The 15,334-nt window shown below is 33.2% G+C and overlaps 3 protein-coding genes across 4 annotated transcripts; 2 read left to right on the forward strand and 1 right to left on the reverse strand.

Moving 5' to 3' along the window:
- Positions 1–2,516, forward strand: LOC128189031 (uncharacterized). Its single transcript, XM_052860437.1, has 6 exons — positions 1–226; positions 580–645; positions 1,136–1,221; positions 1,459–1,576; positions 1,798–1,856; positions 2,081–2,516. The coding sequence occupies exons 1-6, from the start codon at positions 26–28 to the stop codon at positions 2,184–2,186; spliced, it is 636 nt and encodes a 211-aa protein (XP_052716397.1). The 5' UTR covers positions 1–25; the 3' UTR covers positions 2,187–2,516.
- Positions 2,517–3,749: 1,233 nt separating this feature from the next.
- On the reverse strand, positions 3,750–8,444 carry LOC128188978 (AP-2 complex subunit mu). 2 transcript variants are annotated; one of them, XM_052860332.1, is made up of 11 exons: positions 8,386–8,444; positions 7,103–7,196; positions 6,594–6,859; positions 6,317–6,399; positions 6,088–6,223; positions 5,717–5,864; positions 5,494–5,622; positions 5,170–5,305; positions 4,937–5,034; positions 4,678–4,789; positions 3,750–4,570 (listed from the first exon to the last, which is right to left on the reverse strand). In XM_052860332.1, exons 2-11 carry the CDS (start codon positions 7,174–7,176, stop codon positions 4,436–4,438), a joined length of 1,317 nt encoding a protein of 438 aa, XP_052716292.1. In that variant the 5' UTR covers positions 7,177–7,196; positions 8,386–8,444; the 3' UTR covers positions 3,750–4,435. The 2 variants fall into 2 exon arrangements, with proteins under 2 accessions (XP_052716292.1, XP_052716293.1); XM_052860333.1 differs by having other exon boundaries at positions 7,103–7,209; positions 8,386–8,405.
- Positions 8,445–8,607: 163 nt separating this feature from the next.
- On the forward strand, positions 8,608–11,090 carry LOC128188979 (60S ribosomal protein L22-like). The gene is made up of 4 exons (XM_052860334.1): positions 8,608–8,700; positions 10,274–10,396; positions 10,656–10,777; positions 10,894–11,090. The coding sequence occupies exons 1-4, from the start codon at positions 8,692–8,694 to the stop codon at positions 11,036–11,038; spliced, it is 399 nt and encodes a 132-aa protein (XP_052716294.1). The 5' UTR covers positions 8,608–8,691; the 3' UTR covers positions 11,039–11,090.
- The last annotated feature ends 4,244 nt before the right edge of the window (positions 11,091–15,334 follow it).

The raw sequence follows: 15,334 nt of genomic DNA on the forward strand, positions 1-15,334 counted from the left end.
TCCTGCGTGTGTTCGCCAACAAAAAATGACAGATCTAAATACGAATCTCCAAAGTTATTTGTCAAAGGGGGACCAAAATAGCGGATCGGGATTTGGTAAATTTAATTTAGGAAAGCTTAACTTTTTCCAGAAGAAGAACCAAACCCCAGATGATGTCTCAGAGTCAAATGACGTGGCAAACGGCTGGTTTACCCAGGCGAAAGCAGACCCGTGTATGCCGAGTTTGGTAAGATACGCAGAAACATGTACCATATTAAAATGTATTACAGTGAGATCATTTGGTTAAGTATACTTTTAACTTCAATTTCACTGATTATTTCCTCATTTTCAATTCAATTTTACATGGTCCCATAAAAGGGGGGGGGGGGGGGCAACTCCATGTTAATTCAATTTTTTTAATGTAAATTTAAGAAAAATCTTTTCTGCGCAAAAATCTGCTACGTGCCTGCATGGTTTGGAGCCGTTCTCAAGAAATGGATTAATTACACAACAGTCTAATAAAATTATAATGTACGACATGTACCTTTAGTTCATAACATGTTTAATGGTATTTAATGAGGAAATTATATTCTTTTTCAGTCCAAAAAACAGAGAATTCTGGGCTTTGTGATGTTTTTACTGATGGGAACCTTCTGTTTTTCAATGGTAAATATAAGTGTTCTCTTGAAAAAATTTGTTTTAGGAAAGAAAAAACTAAATGAATTTTATGGTTTCAAATACAAAATATAAATGAAATAGATACAACTTGTACTTAGATATGCACTTTTTAGCATGCCTACATGGATATTAACTACCAGTATCAGAATGGTTTGTTACACTGAACATGCTGAATGGTGTTAATTGAGACAGATGATTGTAACACCCTCCCACCTCCAAACATTTTTTTGGAAAGGGGGGTGGGGTATATTAGCTGGTAATAGAATCAGCTGTAAATCTAATGTAGATCTTTCAGACAAATTTTGACACCTGATCCTAACATGAGGTTATTTAATCATTGTCAAGATGAAAACATTAAAATTTTCACCCTCAAGAAGCCTAGAAATTTTAAGTCTTTCTTTGAGAGCCATGGTTTTATGATACATGTATTTACTTTCAGCCTAATGAATTACATGTATAAATTGGTTGTCATTTTCAGGCTAGTCTTTATATTCCTGTGATGATTATCAGGCCTAAAAAATTTGCAACACTTTACACTCTTGGAAGTTTATTTGCTATTTCAAGGTAAATTTATTTATGTACCTGGTATATGTTCAAAGCAAAAGGATAAGAGTGTATATGATTATTTCTGTATCTCTGTAGCCTTTATAATTTTACAGTGAAACTAAATTGTTATTGATGAATAAAAGATTTGAAGATGAAATAAATCAAAATACTATAAAATGAATTTAAATTCTGAATCATTGTTTTGTTTTTTTAAAGAATCATACAATTATTAGAACTGTTAAACATTTCTTTCAGTTTTTCCTTCCTCTGGGGACCGATGAACCACATAAAGCACCTGTTCTCAGTTCCACGGTTACCATTTACAACAGCTTACATTGGAACAATACTAGCCACATTATACTTCTCATTATGGGTAAATACATGTAGCAATCATATTAAAAACTTTGATTCTCTTACATAGATCAATACATAAAGTAAAACTTTTTGGATTTGTTCCTTATTTGATATTGATTAAATATCTTCATCAGTATAATGTTGCTCTACATAGGAATATCCCATTTTATGCAAGCTCATCTTTTTAAGAAAACTTAATGCAGAACAAATGCATATCATCTTATTAATCTGTTGTTTTAGGTAAAAAGCACTATCTTGACTGTAGTATGTGCAATATGCCAAGTAATCACTTTAGTTTGGTGAGTGAATAAGTGTTCATCATAAGAAACATGAAGCAATACAATTTAATCCAACAGAAGTCAATTTTCAATGCAAACTTTCTTCCATTGATATTTTTTTTGCTTAATTATTTTAAAAAAGAAATTATTTCAATGATTATGTTTTAATAAATTTCTGATTAAATAATGCTTATTATAATATCATATATTATCTTAATGTATCATCAAATGGTTTAACTTTATAGGTACATTGTGAGTTATATCCCTGGTGGTCAGACAGGACTCAAGTTCTTCTCCAAAGTATTTTACTCAGTAGCAACCAAGACAGTACAGAAAACCTTGCCTGTTTGACAGAGCTGGGGTTCCACCTTCATCATAAGACAATCTGAAAGTGTTTTTCTAAACATGTACCTACATCATGCTAATTCACAAGGGTGTCCACTTCTGAGAAGTAAAGTTCTTATGAGCTACTACTTTATCTTTGATATATAGATTTAACATGACTTTGTATATATAGTGAATGTATACATGTTGTTACTTTACATGTATGCTGAACATTTTAAGATACTTTTATTTTGAATGTTTAAAACATGCAAGATAATATTTAAACAAGAAAAAATTAAATACAATATGCATGTTATATTTGGTAAATATATTTCTAAAATAAAACTATTTTTGTTACATGTGTTTAAATTTTACTTTTTTATCGCCTCCCTTTGAAGAACAGAGGGCATATTGCTTTGCTGCTGTCTGTCGGTCCACCAACAGTTTCCATCCATTTACTTTGCAGATGTTGTAAATTCTAATGAAATTTGTCTTGATATACAGATTAATCATAATAATATCTAGGTCAAATTTGATTTTATGTCCAATCGAGCAATTCTTGACAGAGTTAATTAAGCCCCTTGGACTTTGAAAAATTTCAATATTTTGCAGTTTCCGTTCATTATCTTCGCAGAGGTCTCAAAGGGAAGGGGGGGGGGGGGATATACACTGTATAAGTGTTTTACAAACATCTCTTGTTTCATTTAAACTACACTTCATTGTGGTGAGTGGTCAGTGGTGAGTTTATTTTTAAATTCCAGGATTTGATGTGCTGAATCACTACATACAATGTACCAACTAAGAATTATGTCCCATTTGGTGCATATTGAAACCACCAATGTCTATCAATGGTTAGTTTTGTTAGTTCTGTTAGTCTTGTTTGGACATGTCAAAAGAAACTTGTGCACAGATTTTTTGGAAACTTTGCTAACTCCTAAACTTATATTTAACTTGCAACTTTAGGTCACCCCGAGTCACTCGGGCAATTGGTCTTCGTCTGCTGTCCTGTGACAACCATTAAAATTTTAACATTTTGAACTTCCAAGCCAATTATTACCTTTTTTGGTTCTAAACATGTCAAGATTAAGAGGAATCTAAATCATTACAACCCTTTATGATAGGGCAACATTAAAAAAGCAAAATTTTCAAAAATCATTTTTTTTTTACTCCCATTCTTATACTTGAGTAAAACAAAATGCGTTTCATGTCATTGTCCATATACATGTACTTGTTACTTCAAGGTTTCTAATGGCTGCTACAAGTTTTAATATCTGTTCATTTTTAAGTATGTAAAGCAAACCTCAAACACAGATGAAGGGATCACTTTAAGCAAAAACACCCCAAAAATTTCAATAGTTGATCCTTATCAGCAATTTAAGCTGGGGTTGACTCCAGCATTAGGTTGAGCTTGTCTGCTTTTTGTATGTGTCCTTGCTTGCAGTTGACAAACATATTTTGATACCTTTCATACATTCAGAGCCTTAAAGTCTCTAGGCTATACATATTTTTAAAGCTATATTCTATCAAAACTTAAAAACAAACTAGAGACCACATTCCTTGAAGTTAAGGCAAGATCAAAATAAGAGAAAATTTGGGAATCAACTTTTATTAAATAATGATTCAGAATTTCACTTCTATAGATACCGCAACTCATAATATGCACAATTTTCAAAGTTGCCAAACAACAGCATTGCTCTAGTAAGAATCTTGTTTTTTACAATATTTCCTTATCATCATTATGCTCCGCAACAATTCTGTAAAGCAGTTCTAATTTAAATTGAATAATGACTGACAGTTAACAGTTTTTTTTCTACCAATAGACAAATAGAGGAAAAAATTTTAATACCTTGATTTCTATACAGAAAAACTGCTTCCTTGTTGAAACCCACTTTAAAATACACATGAATATAACATTTCCTATAGATAGATCAGTTACAAAACATAATATATCTATTACACTGAATCTTCTTTCTAATACACAGACATATTTTACTTTAAGAGGGAATATGCAAATGTTTCAAATTCAATTCATTCATGTTTCAAAAACCAAAATGTTAATAATAGTTTTTTAAAGGGATGTAACCAAGTCACCACTATCTGGAGAAATTCTCTACAACCATACAATATTCATTTAAACATAATCTCAGTCTAAAAATAAGCATGACAACATCAGTTCCCTTGATAATAGATACAGTTCAGCAATCATCCGTCTACCTATGTATGTATTTATTGATAGCGACAAAGTTGACCAATCTGTGTGTGTGGACAGTCTTTGGTCAGCATCTGGTTTCATAGTGTCCACTGCGTCCAATGTATCTGACCCACTTGATCACATCATGGTCACTGTAGTTCAGTTTGGGTTCAAATACTTTCAGGTAGCGAACTTTGAATCCAGAGGGAGCAAAAGGAACCTTCAAAATTTGAAACAAAGTTTTACAAAATCTGACCTATGAAATTTTAATATGGGGCATCATATTTAAAAAGAGGTAAAAAAAACAAGTGATTGTTTAAGCATTACCTCAAAGTTCATGGAGATGGGGGGCCTGGTCCACTTCTTCTTATCACTGGTGTTCAGAAGCTCAATCTCAGCACTCAGTTGGCATTCCTTCATCCCACCCATTCTTTTAATTCTGAATTAAAGTATTTTCATGCACTTCACAATGTAAATGTCAATTTTGAAATTTCCTATGTGTGTATTTATACAGAATGAATAATGTGTATTCTAACCTTTATGAAAATGCAATAGCGCTGACTGTTGAAAGAAACATAACACTTACTTCCACACAATAGCATTCTCACTGGCCTTGTACTTGGCACGCCCCTTCATACAGATCACTTGTACACCACTGGTGTTCAGTGGAGTTGGAATGCGTACCTACAGAATGAATCTTATGAATAGTCAATGTAATCTACAAGTTTTATATAGTTTCTGTTCAGCATTAACAACAATCTATTACTTCAATTTTTTTCAATAATCTGATTGATCCCTTTTCTTCAATATGAGTTTTACCTCTACTTTTTGTGCCAGTAGCGAGGGTTTGAAGTTGGATTTGACTACGACCTTGACTTCCATTTTGGAACGTCCAACCTCCCGCACCAATGGTATAACACGGAATGGCAGACTAATGTCCTTTGTAGTTCTGTACCTGTTATTAAATACAGAGATTGAGGTGGATGAGTTAAATGTATAAAGAATTCACAATTCAACACAAAATTATTTCATACACTAACTTATTTTTGTATCTCTCTGTTTTAAAAAAAAAAATTGACATTTCTTGACACCAAAGACACAAAGTTCTTTAAAATAAAAGAACTGCCAGTTAAAAATACATACTTCATGAGTTCAAACTCTCCATCTGGTGGAATGAAGCTGATGCTGTGCTCAGTCTCAAACTTACTGAGCTTAACACACTGGTGAAACTGGCAGTCATCTATAGCTATGGAACTCTTTCCACTGGTAGCTCTGCAAGATAAAAAATAAAAACAATTCAGTGGAGAAATTAGGGATAAGCTGGCTTTGACACAGTCACAGGCAAATTCCATGCAATTAAGCTTACCCAGTTCTGGAAGAAGATTCATCCATATTGCTTCGTCCTCTAGTATCCATTAGCACTTTATCGTTGATGCCAAACTTGCACTCTGGCATCCCGCTAAGGTAACTCTTCATGACAATCCTTCCAGCTACATGGGCACTCAAGACCTGACCTATAAGGTACCAGATATAAACAAATGACCAATTGAATCAAGGCTCTTTGATTTGACTTTTTGTTTCAACTTGAAAATAAATATTTTATCATCAATACATTTTAGATAAAATGAACACATAAACATAATCTGAGATGAATACAATAAGCATGATATCTTTTCTATACTTGTACATGTATTTTTCCATATTCCTCTATTCATAGTGTACATGTGGTAGACAAACCTTGAGGAGACATAAGCAGGTTGACAGACTCCAGAACATCCAGAAAGAGTTCATTACGACGGTATTTGATTCCCTCCCTTCTCCAGCCGATCTGTCCTGTAACCTGTGATGTAATTTGACTGGTCTCCTCCTTACTCTTTTGAAAACAAAACAGACTTTTACATTAAAAAAAAAAGAGCAACAGCTGGTTCAATCAAATTCCAGTTCATTAAATCTGTTCTTTCTATACCTGAGATTTGACTCCTTGTTGTGTGATGAAGGTTTTCAGTATGCCTGTGTCAGTGTTTTGTGGATATCCAAAGTCTAAAATTTCTATAAGGCAAATAAAAGTACTGATCATATGTCTGCAAATTGCTTGTACCATAACTTTCTGTAGAAAATCACTTTCATTCATTTAAGCACATCTTTAAATATTCATAATTTCAATGTCAATTCACTTTATTTTTCATCATATATTATAGACAATTTGATTTTATGGGTTTATCATTATTAAAAGCTTCAATTACCATCTAATATTTCATAGATCAGCACAAAGTTATTTTTGACATTCTCTTCTGTGATCTTCCCAAAATAAGACTGCATGACCTCAACCATTTTGAGCAGGAACTCAAAGACCATGGCAGCATTGACATTTTGCTTGGTGACAGCAGCTAGCCAGATGTTGGAACGCTTGATGTGGAAGAAGCTGGTGCGTGCAATGTTAGTGACAGGGGATCGCACTTGCTGACGTGCATGAATGACATTCACTCTGAAAGCATCTACTGCATTTCTCCTAAAATGAAAAAATAAGTGACATTTCTATGTTACTAAACAGTAAATATGACAACCAGTACATAAATACTCAGTTTTATGATTTTTATACACAGGATGTATAATATTCAAAAAGATAAATTTATTGTGATGTCTAACATCTGTTAGGTACTATATGTAATTCAATTTTTTCTTAGAAATAACAACTGGTACAAAAAGAATTTTAAATCAATATACAGTTTATGGATATGAAGAAATGATTCACCCTATGTCATCCCTGTACACGCGGGAGATGAGGACCTCCCCCTTGTGGTTGTATATAAACAACCCTCCGATCATTTCGTCATCTTCTTTGCTTCCTACAATAAATTACTAAAATAAGAAAAGATTAAACAAAATAATTCATAATAATAAATGAAGAAGAAATTATAATAATCACATGACTTGCAATAATTCATATGTTCTGAGCTCCTTTTAGCGTTTCAGTGGAATAACAGATGCATCAATTGGATTAATTAACTCAAGGCAAATAAAGTACGACGAATGGATGTTTATATATAGTTTATCCCAGGTTCCAATTAACATCACATTTTGTTGATTTTCTTAAAAGCCCAGACCTTTCATAAAAGAACACTTGAAATTGATGTCTTCGATTTATACCGAGAAAAACAAATTTCTTACAAAGATTTATCATGGGAAAATCTGACATCTTTTAATCTATTTGGAAGTTCTAATGACACATCAAACAATATTTTTTCAATATCATTCAGGTACATTAATTTTATTTGCAATGCAAGTCCACATAAATTTTGGATGTTTATGTGAGAAATAGATAAAGTTTGTTAATGAATTAAACTGGAGGTGAGATCTTAAAGAAGAATCATTTATAAAGGAATATGAAACAGCACATATGTTTAGTTTAACAATTTAAATGAGAACTTCGTTGATAAAACAAGGCCATATCCAATATGGCATCCTCCCTTGTTTTTTTTCCCAAGGTACCTACTATTTTAATGGTGAAACAGCACATATGTCTAGTTTTACAATTTAAATGAAAATTTCACTGATAAAGCAAAGCAGTATCCAAAATGGCATTCCTGCTTTTTTTCCCAAAGTATCCACCATTTAAATGGTGCTTTTTTTTTAACACAAACCCCGTTCCATATGCAAATGATTTTCACTCACAAAATTATCAGATTATAGCTCGACTAATACAAATACAGATATTATAATAGTCTTCTCTCCAGTTGGGACAATTGGGTTTTTATTATCATAAGACAACATTTACCAACAGATATCTTCATTTGTTTGTTCAATAACGTAAGGATATGAAATACAATTTACAAGAAAATAAAATATACACTGAGCAACGCCCCCATTAACAAATTAGCACACATACATATCAATTATCGTGCAGAAAGATCAAAACCATTTGTATGACAATTTTAAAAGCTCATAATCAACCACAACATTACACCTTACTTCAAAAGCATGCATCATATATCCCAAAACTTATTAAAACTAGAAAATTATTGCGGCCTGTCTCACCTTTTCATCAATATCCGGTGATACACTTCCGTTTTGAATAATGAGTGATTCTAAAAGAAAAACATGACCGGAGATTCCGGACATTGTTAAAATATTTTGTTTCGTCTATGATTTTATAATATGGAAATCTTATCAAAGTTTTTCGACGATATTATTTCATAAAAATGCCTTTTAAATACAAGTAAACACTTTGTTCTTGGTTCTATGTAGGAAAACTAGGAATCTAGGCTTGGTTCTAAATTATAGGATTTGTTCCGATTTTCCGCTTTGTCTCGGTTTCGTTCTTTCTTACACGAGGTCTCCGACATGCCGCAGGTGCTAAATTAGCTTACGAAGAATTATCAACTATTTTTCTTTTCCTGTCCATTTTAATGTCAATTTTCTTTGTAAAATTATTTCAAAACGTTTATTAATGATTTGTATGACTGTGATTGTCAGGAAAGGACAATATATTTTATCAAACCTTGGTGAAAAATTACCCGTTTATATACAGGTCCGGTACGATCACTATAGATTTAGCTACGTAGCTTGATTTACCTACATAACTTTATTCAGGTTGGGACCACTCTCCCAAATGGGATATAATAGCCCGTTTGGGATATAATAGCCCAAATGGGATGTAAATTTTAAGTGCAAAAAATAAAAAAAATTGATTTTGAAATTTTTGATATAAATCCGCATTAGAATAAATGAAATACAACAACTTTTGGTAAACAACTTTTTCTGTAGCTGTACTATTACTGAGATTGATCCCTCAGTTTATCCAAAACTTCTTGGGGATCAATCTTACAAACTATAGAAATATAGAAAAACTTCTTAACCAAAAGTTGTTGCATTTTATTCACAATAATGCGGAATTATTTCAAAAATTTTAAAATAAAAAAAATATATTTTTTTGCACTTAAAATTTATATCCCATTTGGGCTATTATATCCCAAACGGGCTATTATATCCCATTTGGGAGAGTGGTCCCAACCTGTTATTTACCTACCTGAAGTAGGTTTATTTAGCTACTCAATCATACTTTTGACATAAATGAGCATTTTTATAGAAAAAGTTGCACCTGAGTGCAGCAATAAATTTAAACTTTGAACAGATCTGAAAACAATTCATATAAAATTACTTTCAAATGTTGTTCTTTTTGCGCAAATGCTGTCAAAGTTCAAAATTTTTTGGGGCTATGTGGAACTGTTTATGTGTTTCCAAACAGCTACTTCAGTACTTCTTAAATGGAATAACGAAGAAGAAGCTACTTCTTAAAAGAAATAACAAAGAAGAACAGTTCTGGTTAACATGATAATTGATTGGTAACTATTCAGCACAATGTGAAGTAATCACGCTTATCCAAGCCTCATCGCACAGAAGGTGCCATACAATTACTCAAACAATAGAAATGCATGTATTTTTTAAAATTGCTCAAAAGCAGCAACCTTGTAACTTTTTTTGCTCTAGGTTGCTTTTATAAAAATACATAGTACTAATATACGTTGATAGTTCCTTGCGACTTTTTGTCTGTTTTACTTAAAATGCAAAATTGCACAAAGGTAGCTAATTAAACTTTCTTTAGGTAGGTAAATAAAGCTATGTAGGTAAATCAAGTTACGTAGCTAAATCTAGTGATTGTACCAGACTTGACACAGTAATTGTGCAGACTGTGTCAGTGAAGGAATAACTTTAAAGCAAGCCTATATTATCAGCAACAAGAAAAAACAATTATCATTCAAGTAGTATTAAGAATTTGTACTATTAATGGGGATCTGTTATCTCTTGGCAGGATGAAATAATAAATTTGAAATATTGAAACCCCATCCCACTTTTCTTGCAAGAACTGTATTTTTATAAGATATTATTTAAACAGTTTATTTTAGTGGTATATTTTATGTTGTAGAACGTCAAGAGATCTGGCAAGCCCAAGCCTGCAGGAAAGGGCAAAAAGAAGAAGACCAGTCTGCGTTACACCATTGACTGCACTCATCCAGTAGAAGATGGAATCATGGATGTTGGCAACTTTGTATGTATCAATTTCTTTGCAACAAATTAAAAGGAACGATTTTGGAATTAAATTTCATAGTTTAATGTTTAGAGATCGGCTATGAATTTGTTTTGAGTTGTTTGTTAAACTTGCACAGACAGCAAAAACAAGTTCCTGAAATAATGGTTTACTTTTGCTTTGAGATGTACTTATACAAGTAGGACTAGGGTTTTCTTCCCTAGTCAGGGTTAGGGTTACCTTCCCTAATCCAGTGGGATTTGCTTTTCGTCGTTCACAGGAAAAGTTCCTCCAGGAAAGGATCAAAGTAAATGGAAAGACTGGAAACTTTGGAAATAATGTGGCTCTAGAGAGGAATAAGAACAAGATTAATCTCACTTCTGATATTCCTTTCTCCAAGAGGTAAACATTAACGGAACCCATTGACCATTACTTTTGAATCCAGCTGAAGTTAAGTGATTTTGAAATTAAAAAATATGAAGATGGAAATTGATTGTATTTGTGATTTTTTATTACAGGTACCTAAAATACATGACCAAGAAATACCTGAAAAAGAACAACCTGAGAGATTGGCTTCGAGTAGTTGCCAACAACAAGGAGTCTTACGAGCTCAGGTACTTCCAGATCAACAACGAGGATGAGGAGGAAGATGAAGATGAATAGGCTGCATTATATGTTGTACATAGTTGGTACAATAAAATATAGTCAGCTTTTACCTGTGTATTTCTATATATATGTGTATAAAAAGTGAGCTTGAGAAGGTGGCTTTACAAAGATGATGCTACTTAAATGTCTAATGCTAAAAGAAAAGTCTATACTCGTGCTGTAATATTTCCATGTCACAAGGCGCAGAGCAGGATAAAGCTTATACAAATCAGTGCAACATGACAATCACAGGTGTATATTTCCCAGAATTTTTATTCTAAACATGCTAATTGCCAAGAAGAAACAAAACGATGTGCGAGCACAAAATGCATATTTAATGTGTTTTAAGGACTGAACTATGTGAAATTATTAAGTCTAAATTTTTGGAGGATTTTAAGGATATCTACATGCATGTACTCTTTGTTGAAATTTTCATTGAAACTTTAGGGCCTTCTAGATCAATAAATGACAGCATAATAAAACAATCACTTAAAATTATTATATCTTACTCCATCAATTACTAAATCCTTATTTTCTATAGGGAAAATATTTTTATACCCCTGAAAACGAAGTTACGGGGGGTTGTATTGGAATAACATTGTCCATCCGTCTGTCTACAGACGCAATTTTGTCCCCCTTTAAAATTTTTTACTATTGCATAGAAAAGTCTGACAATTTGCACATGTGTTAAACACTATTTGAAGATGTTATGAAACAGCCAATCACTTATAATTATTATATCTTGCTTCATCAATTATTAAATCTTTATTTTCTATAGGGGAAACATTTTTTTCTACAGGATAGTAAAATTCATAGCAGAACGGAATGATATTCTATAACATTTGAATTTTAAAACATCCCTGTATAATATGATTAAAAAAACCAGTCGGAAAATTAATGTCTTTATGAGAAATTGCCCGAATTGAATTTTCTGTTTGTAATAAAACCATTTTTACAATACCTTAGACTCTCGTTAAAACGTGGCTATTTCTTGCGTCAAAGCAGGTTGAAAATGACGCGGTTTCAAGCGAAATATGCACCGATTGCGTAGTCTTGGCTCAAACGTCGGACAAATCTTGATATCAAAGACACCCCTGCGAATGTTACTGTCATTTAAATTTTAGACCACGTGGTTTCATTTTACCCTTTCAGTTTCGCAGTAAATATCATGCCTCGTGTTTATAGTCTATTTCATAGAATCTAGGTATTTGTAATCAAATATAAAATCTATAGGTTTACATCTCCGCTAGTTAAGGCTATCCGATACACTACGCTTCTCATAAACATGGAGGTTTATTGATTTTAAACTTTATCTTCATTAATTGGCGGATAAAATGTGTTCTAGAAATAAATGTGACAATACAAAAAATTGTTTTTGTCTGCTGTTGCAACAGTTAATATGCCTTAATAGAGATCCCCCATAGGATTAATTTTCGATCCGCGCCTGACCTAGAAATAGCATCAATAGTGAAACAGACTATACTATTTTATGCAGAATGTTCCTTGAAAATGGCTCGATATACGAGGTTTTTATGTAAAAAAGACACCCATTATTTTTCTAAAAACATGGTACTGCACACCACAAGCTTCAAACATGGCTATGATTTTATTAAGCAACTCAATGTTTATATTTTCAACCACTCTACACGTGGTTGAACACGAACGATAACTCTGTTCTGAATCCCTTTAATATCAGTAGCCGCTAGATGGTGAAATAAGACATACATCTTAAAAGATTTCCATGTTTTAACATGAATCAAAGTAGGATATGATTTGTACACGGTCAGTACTTACGTATTTTGAGAATATCATCGGAACATTTGTACTTCCGCTCGAAATTTCACAGGAACTGAACGAATCTCGGTGAAGTCTCGTGAACTTTCATTCGAGCACCTCTGGATTTATTACATACTTAACAACGGTAAAGAACAACATTCCGAACACATTCGCAGGGGCAATCGCAACTTCTCGGGCCTTTCCCGCAAGCTTGGAAAAAAACCTCGAATGTATTAACATTAGCGGATGTTAGAATTTTATACAAAATGGAGTCGCTTCCCATTAAAATAAGTATCGGCTAGAAATCCTTATAAGTCGCTTCTGTATTATATTTTAGGGTAAATTATTTACTTTAATGAAGTCTAGCTTACATCTCAACAGATCGTAAAGTGTGTTGTATTAATATCAAATTTTATAAAAAGGGGGGGGGGGGTTGTCATGGACGCTTAGGTAATATATTCGAGGTGTTTTCCCGAGCTTGCCGGAAAGGCCCGAGAAGTTGCGATTGTCGCAGGGGTGAAAGAGCTATGGTTGAATGGTTATTGCAATAGAGTAGACATGCCTAGGTCACATTGCTGTTTGACACAACTACCTTAAGTTAAAATGGTTCTACTATTTCACCTGTCGTGTGAGATACATTTAAGGGGCCTTGTCAGGATTTCGTAATAATTTTACTTTTCCAGTGTTAACATTTAAATCGATTAGCAAAAGTATTACCAATGGTCAGTCAACATTTAACACCGGTTGACAAAGTTCGATCTGTAAGCAAAATACATAGCTTGCAATATTCTTTGATGTGTAAACAAAGTTGTTTACATCTAAGTTATTGAAGGAAAAATACATTATTTAAAACAAAGCAAGAAGTGAACACACTAAACACTGCTGAAATATGGTCATAAAACTTGCAGTTAGAAAACTCAGGGAGAACAGCTTATGTCAGCATATTCAAAATGTGTAAACAAAAACGAGGCACGAGCTTAAAGCTGAGATGAATTCATAAAAGCATTTGGTCGCCATATTAGTTTCGAACGCTCCTCTACTGCCACTGGGGTATATATACCGGTTCAGAAAGTTACGGTCGGTTGCATTCAGGTTGCACGGACTTCTAAATGCAAGATCTAGACTTACACATTGTAGTTAAATGTTTGTAGCAAAGAATAAAGGAAACAACAATCAATGAAATACAAAATATATTTATTCTGTGAACGGATTTCCCAGAAATATCTATTATTTTGCACAGACAGTGCTGGCTTACTTCGCATTCACATCGAACACGTGTGTCGTTCATACAGAGTGAATAACGTCTGCGTCTTTTTGAAAACCCCGGCGGCACTACATCCAACACAGTCAATACATGATAGTAAATCCAAGAAAGTAACAACGTAACATCGTTTTCATCCCTTCCTACAAAAACGCCCCGTTTCTAAAACCTATGATCATTGACTGCTCGATCTGCCACAGTGTGTTGCTTGCGCATATGCGATTAACACATAACATACACAGGAAAACGGTCCACAATTACCGAGAAATTTTATAAGTATCTGCGCCTGGATTTCAGTCTGTCTTGTTTCGTCGTTTATTGGATATATCTTGTCAGTGCAGTGGTTGTCATTTTATCTTTCTTCAAAACGCGTTTCTATACGTCTTTTCGTCCAAGATAACGTGTTCGAGTGTATGAAATACCTGAATGCGATGAAGCATGAATAGTGCTCTCAGCTTTATATAGAAGGTGTATAGCGATGAGCAGAACAATAGATATCGACTACTAATATGGCGGTAGTCGAAGATAAAAGGGAAATAATGCGTATAAATGAATTCATGTCAGCCGAGTTTAATAAAAATACATGTATGACGTCAAGTCCTCGTGTATGCATTTTTTTAAGCAATGGTCTATCATATGATATACATGATTTTTTTTTTTCATACTGCACATTAGACCATGATTACCCGATACAGTACCGTTATTTATTGTTCAACTCAGTATTAATGATACTCATTATTTGATACTGCGAATTTATTCTTCAAGGGCTACAATATTTCCTGAAAATTGAAAGAATTGTAAAGAACATAGTTACATGTAAGTTGCAACCATGGACCCCATAGCTGAAAGGGGGGGGGGGGGGGGGGGGGGAGAGAGAACATAAATACATGAAAGAATGATTTTATTTTACCCCCAACAAATTGGAATTGCATCAAAGCTGCATATTATCCACTCTACTCTATATTACATTTATAAATTATAACTATATACAGTTTTAAGGTGGAATGCTTTAACGCATTGTTTAAGTATCATTATTTCTGAGAAGACTATCTAAGTTATTTAGAACTTGTGTCTTATCCATTTGATTTAATCAATAAAATATGTTCAATTCAATTCCATTATTTCTGAACTGGCATGTTTCTGTTGTTCAAAGAAGAATACTTGCTTTCAATTATTTTACATGAATTTTTTTTTTGAAAGTGCGAATGTTTCAGAAATAAGAGCTTAACGAGCCATAAAATAAAGATGTTGATGTTACTGTAACATTCCACCTTTTG

This window comes from Crassostrea angulata, chromosome 6 (assembly GCF_025612915.1).
Source record: "Crassostrea angulata isolate pt1a10 chromosome 6, ASM2561291v2, whole genome shotgun sequence".
Classification (NCBI taxonomy): domain Eukaryota; kingdom Metazoa; phylum Mollusca; class Bivalvia; order Ostreida; family Ostreidae; genus Magallana; species Magallana angulata.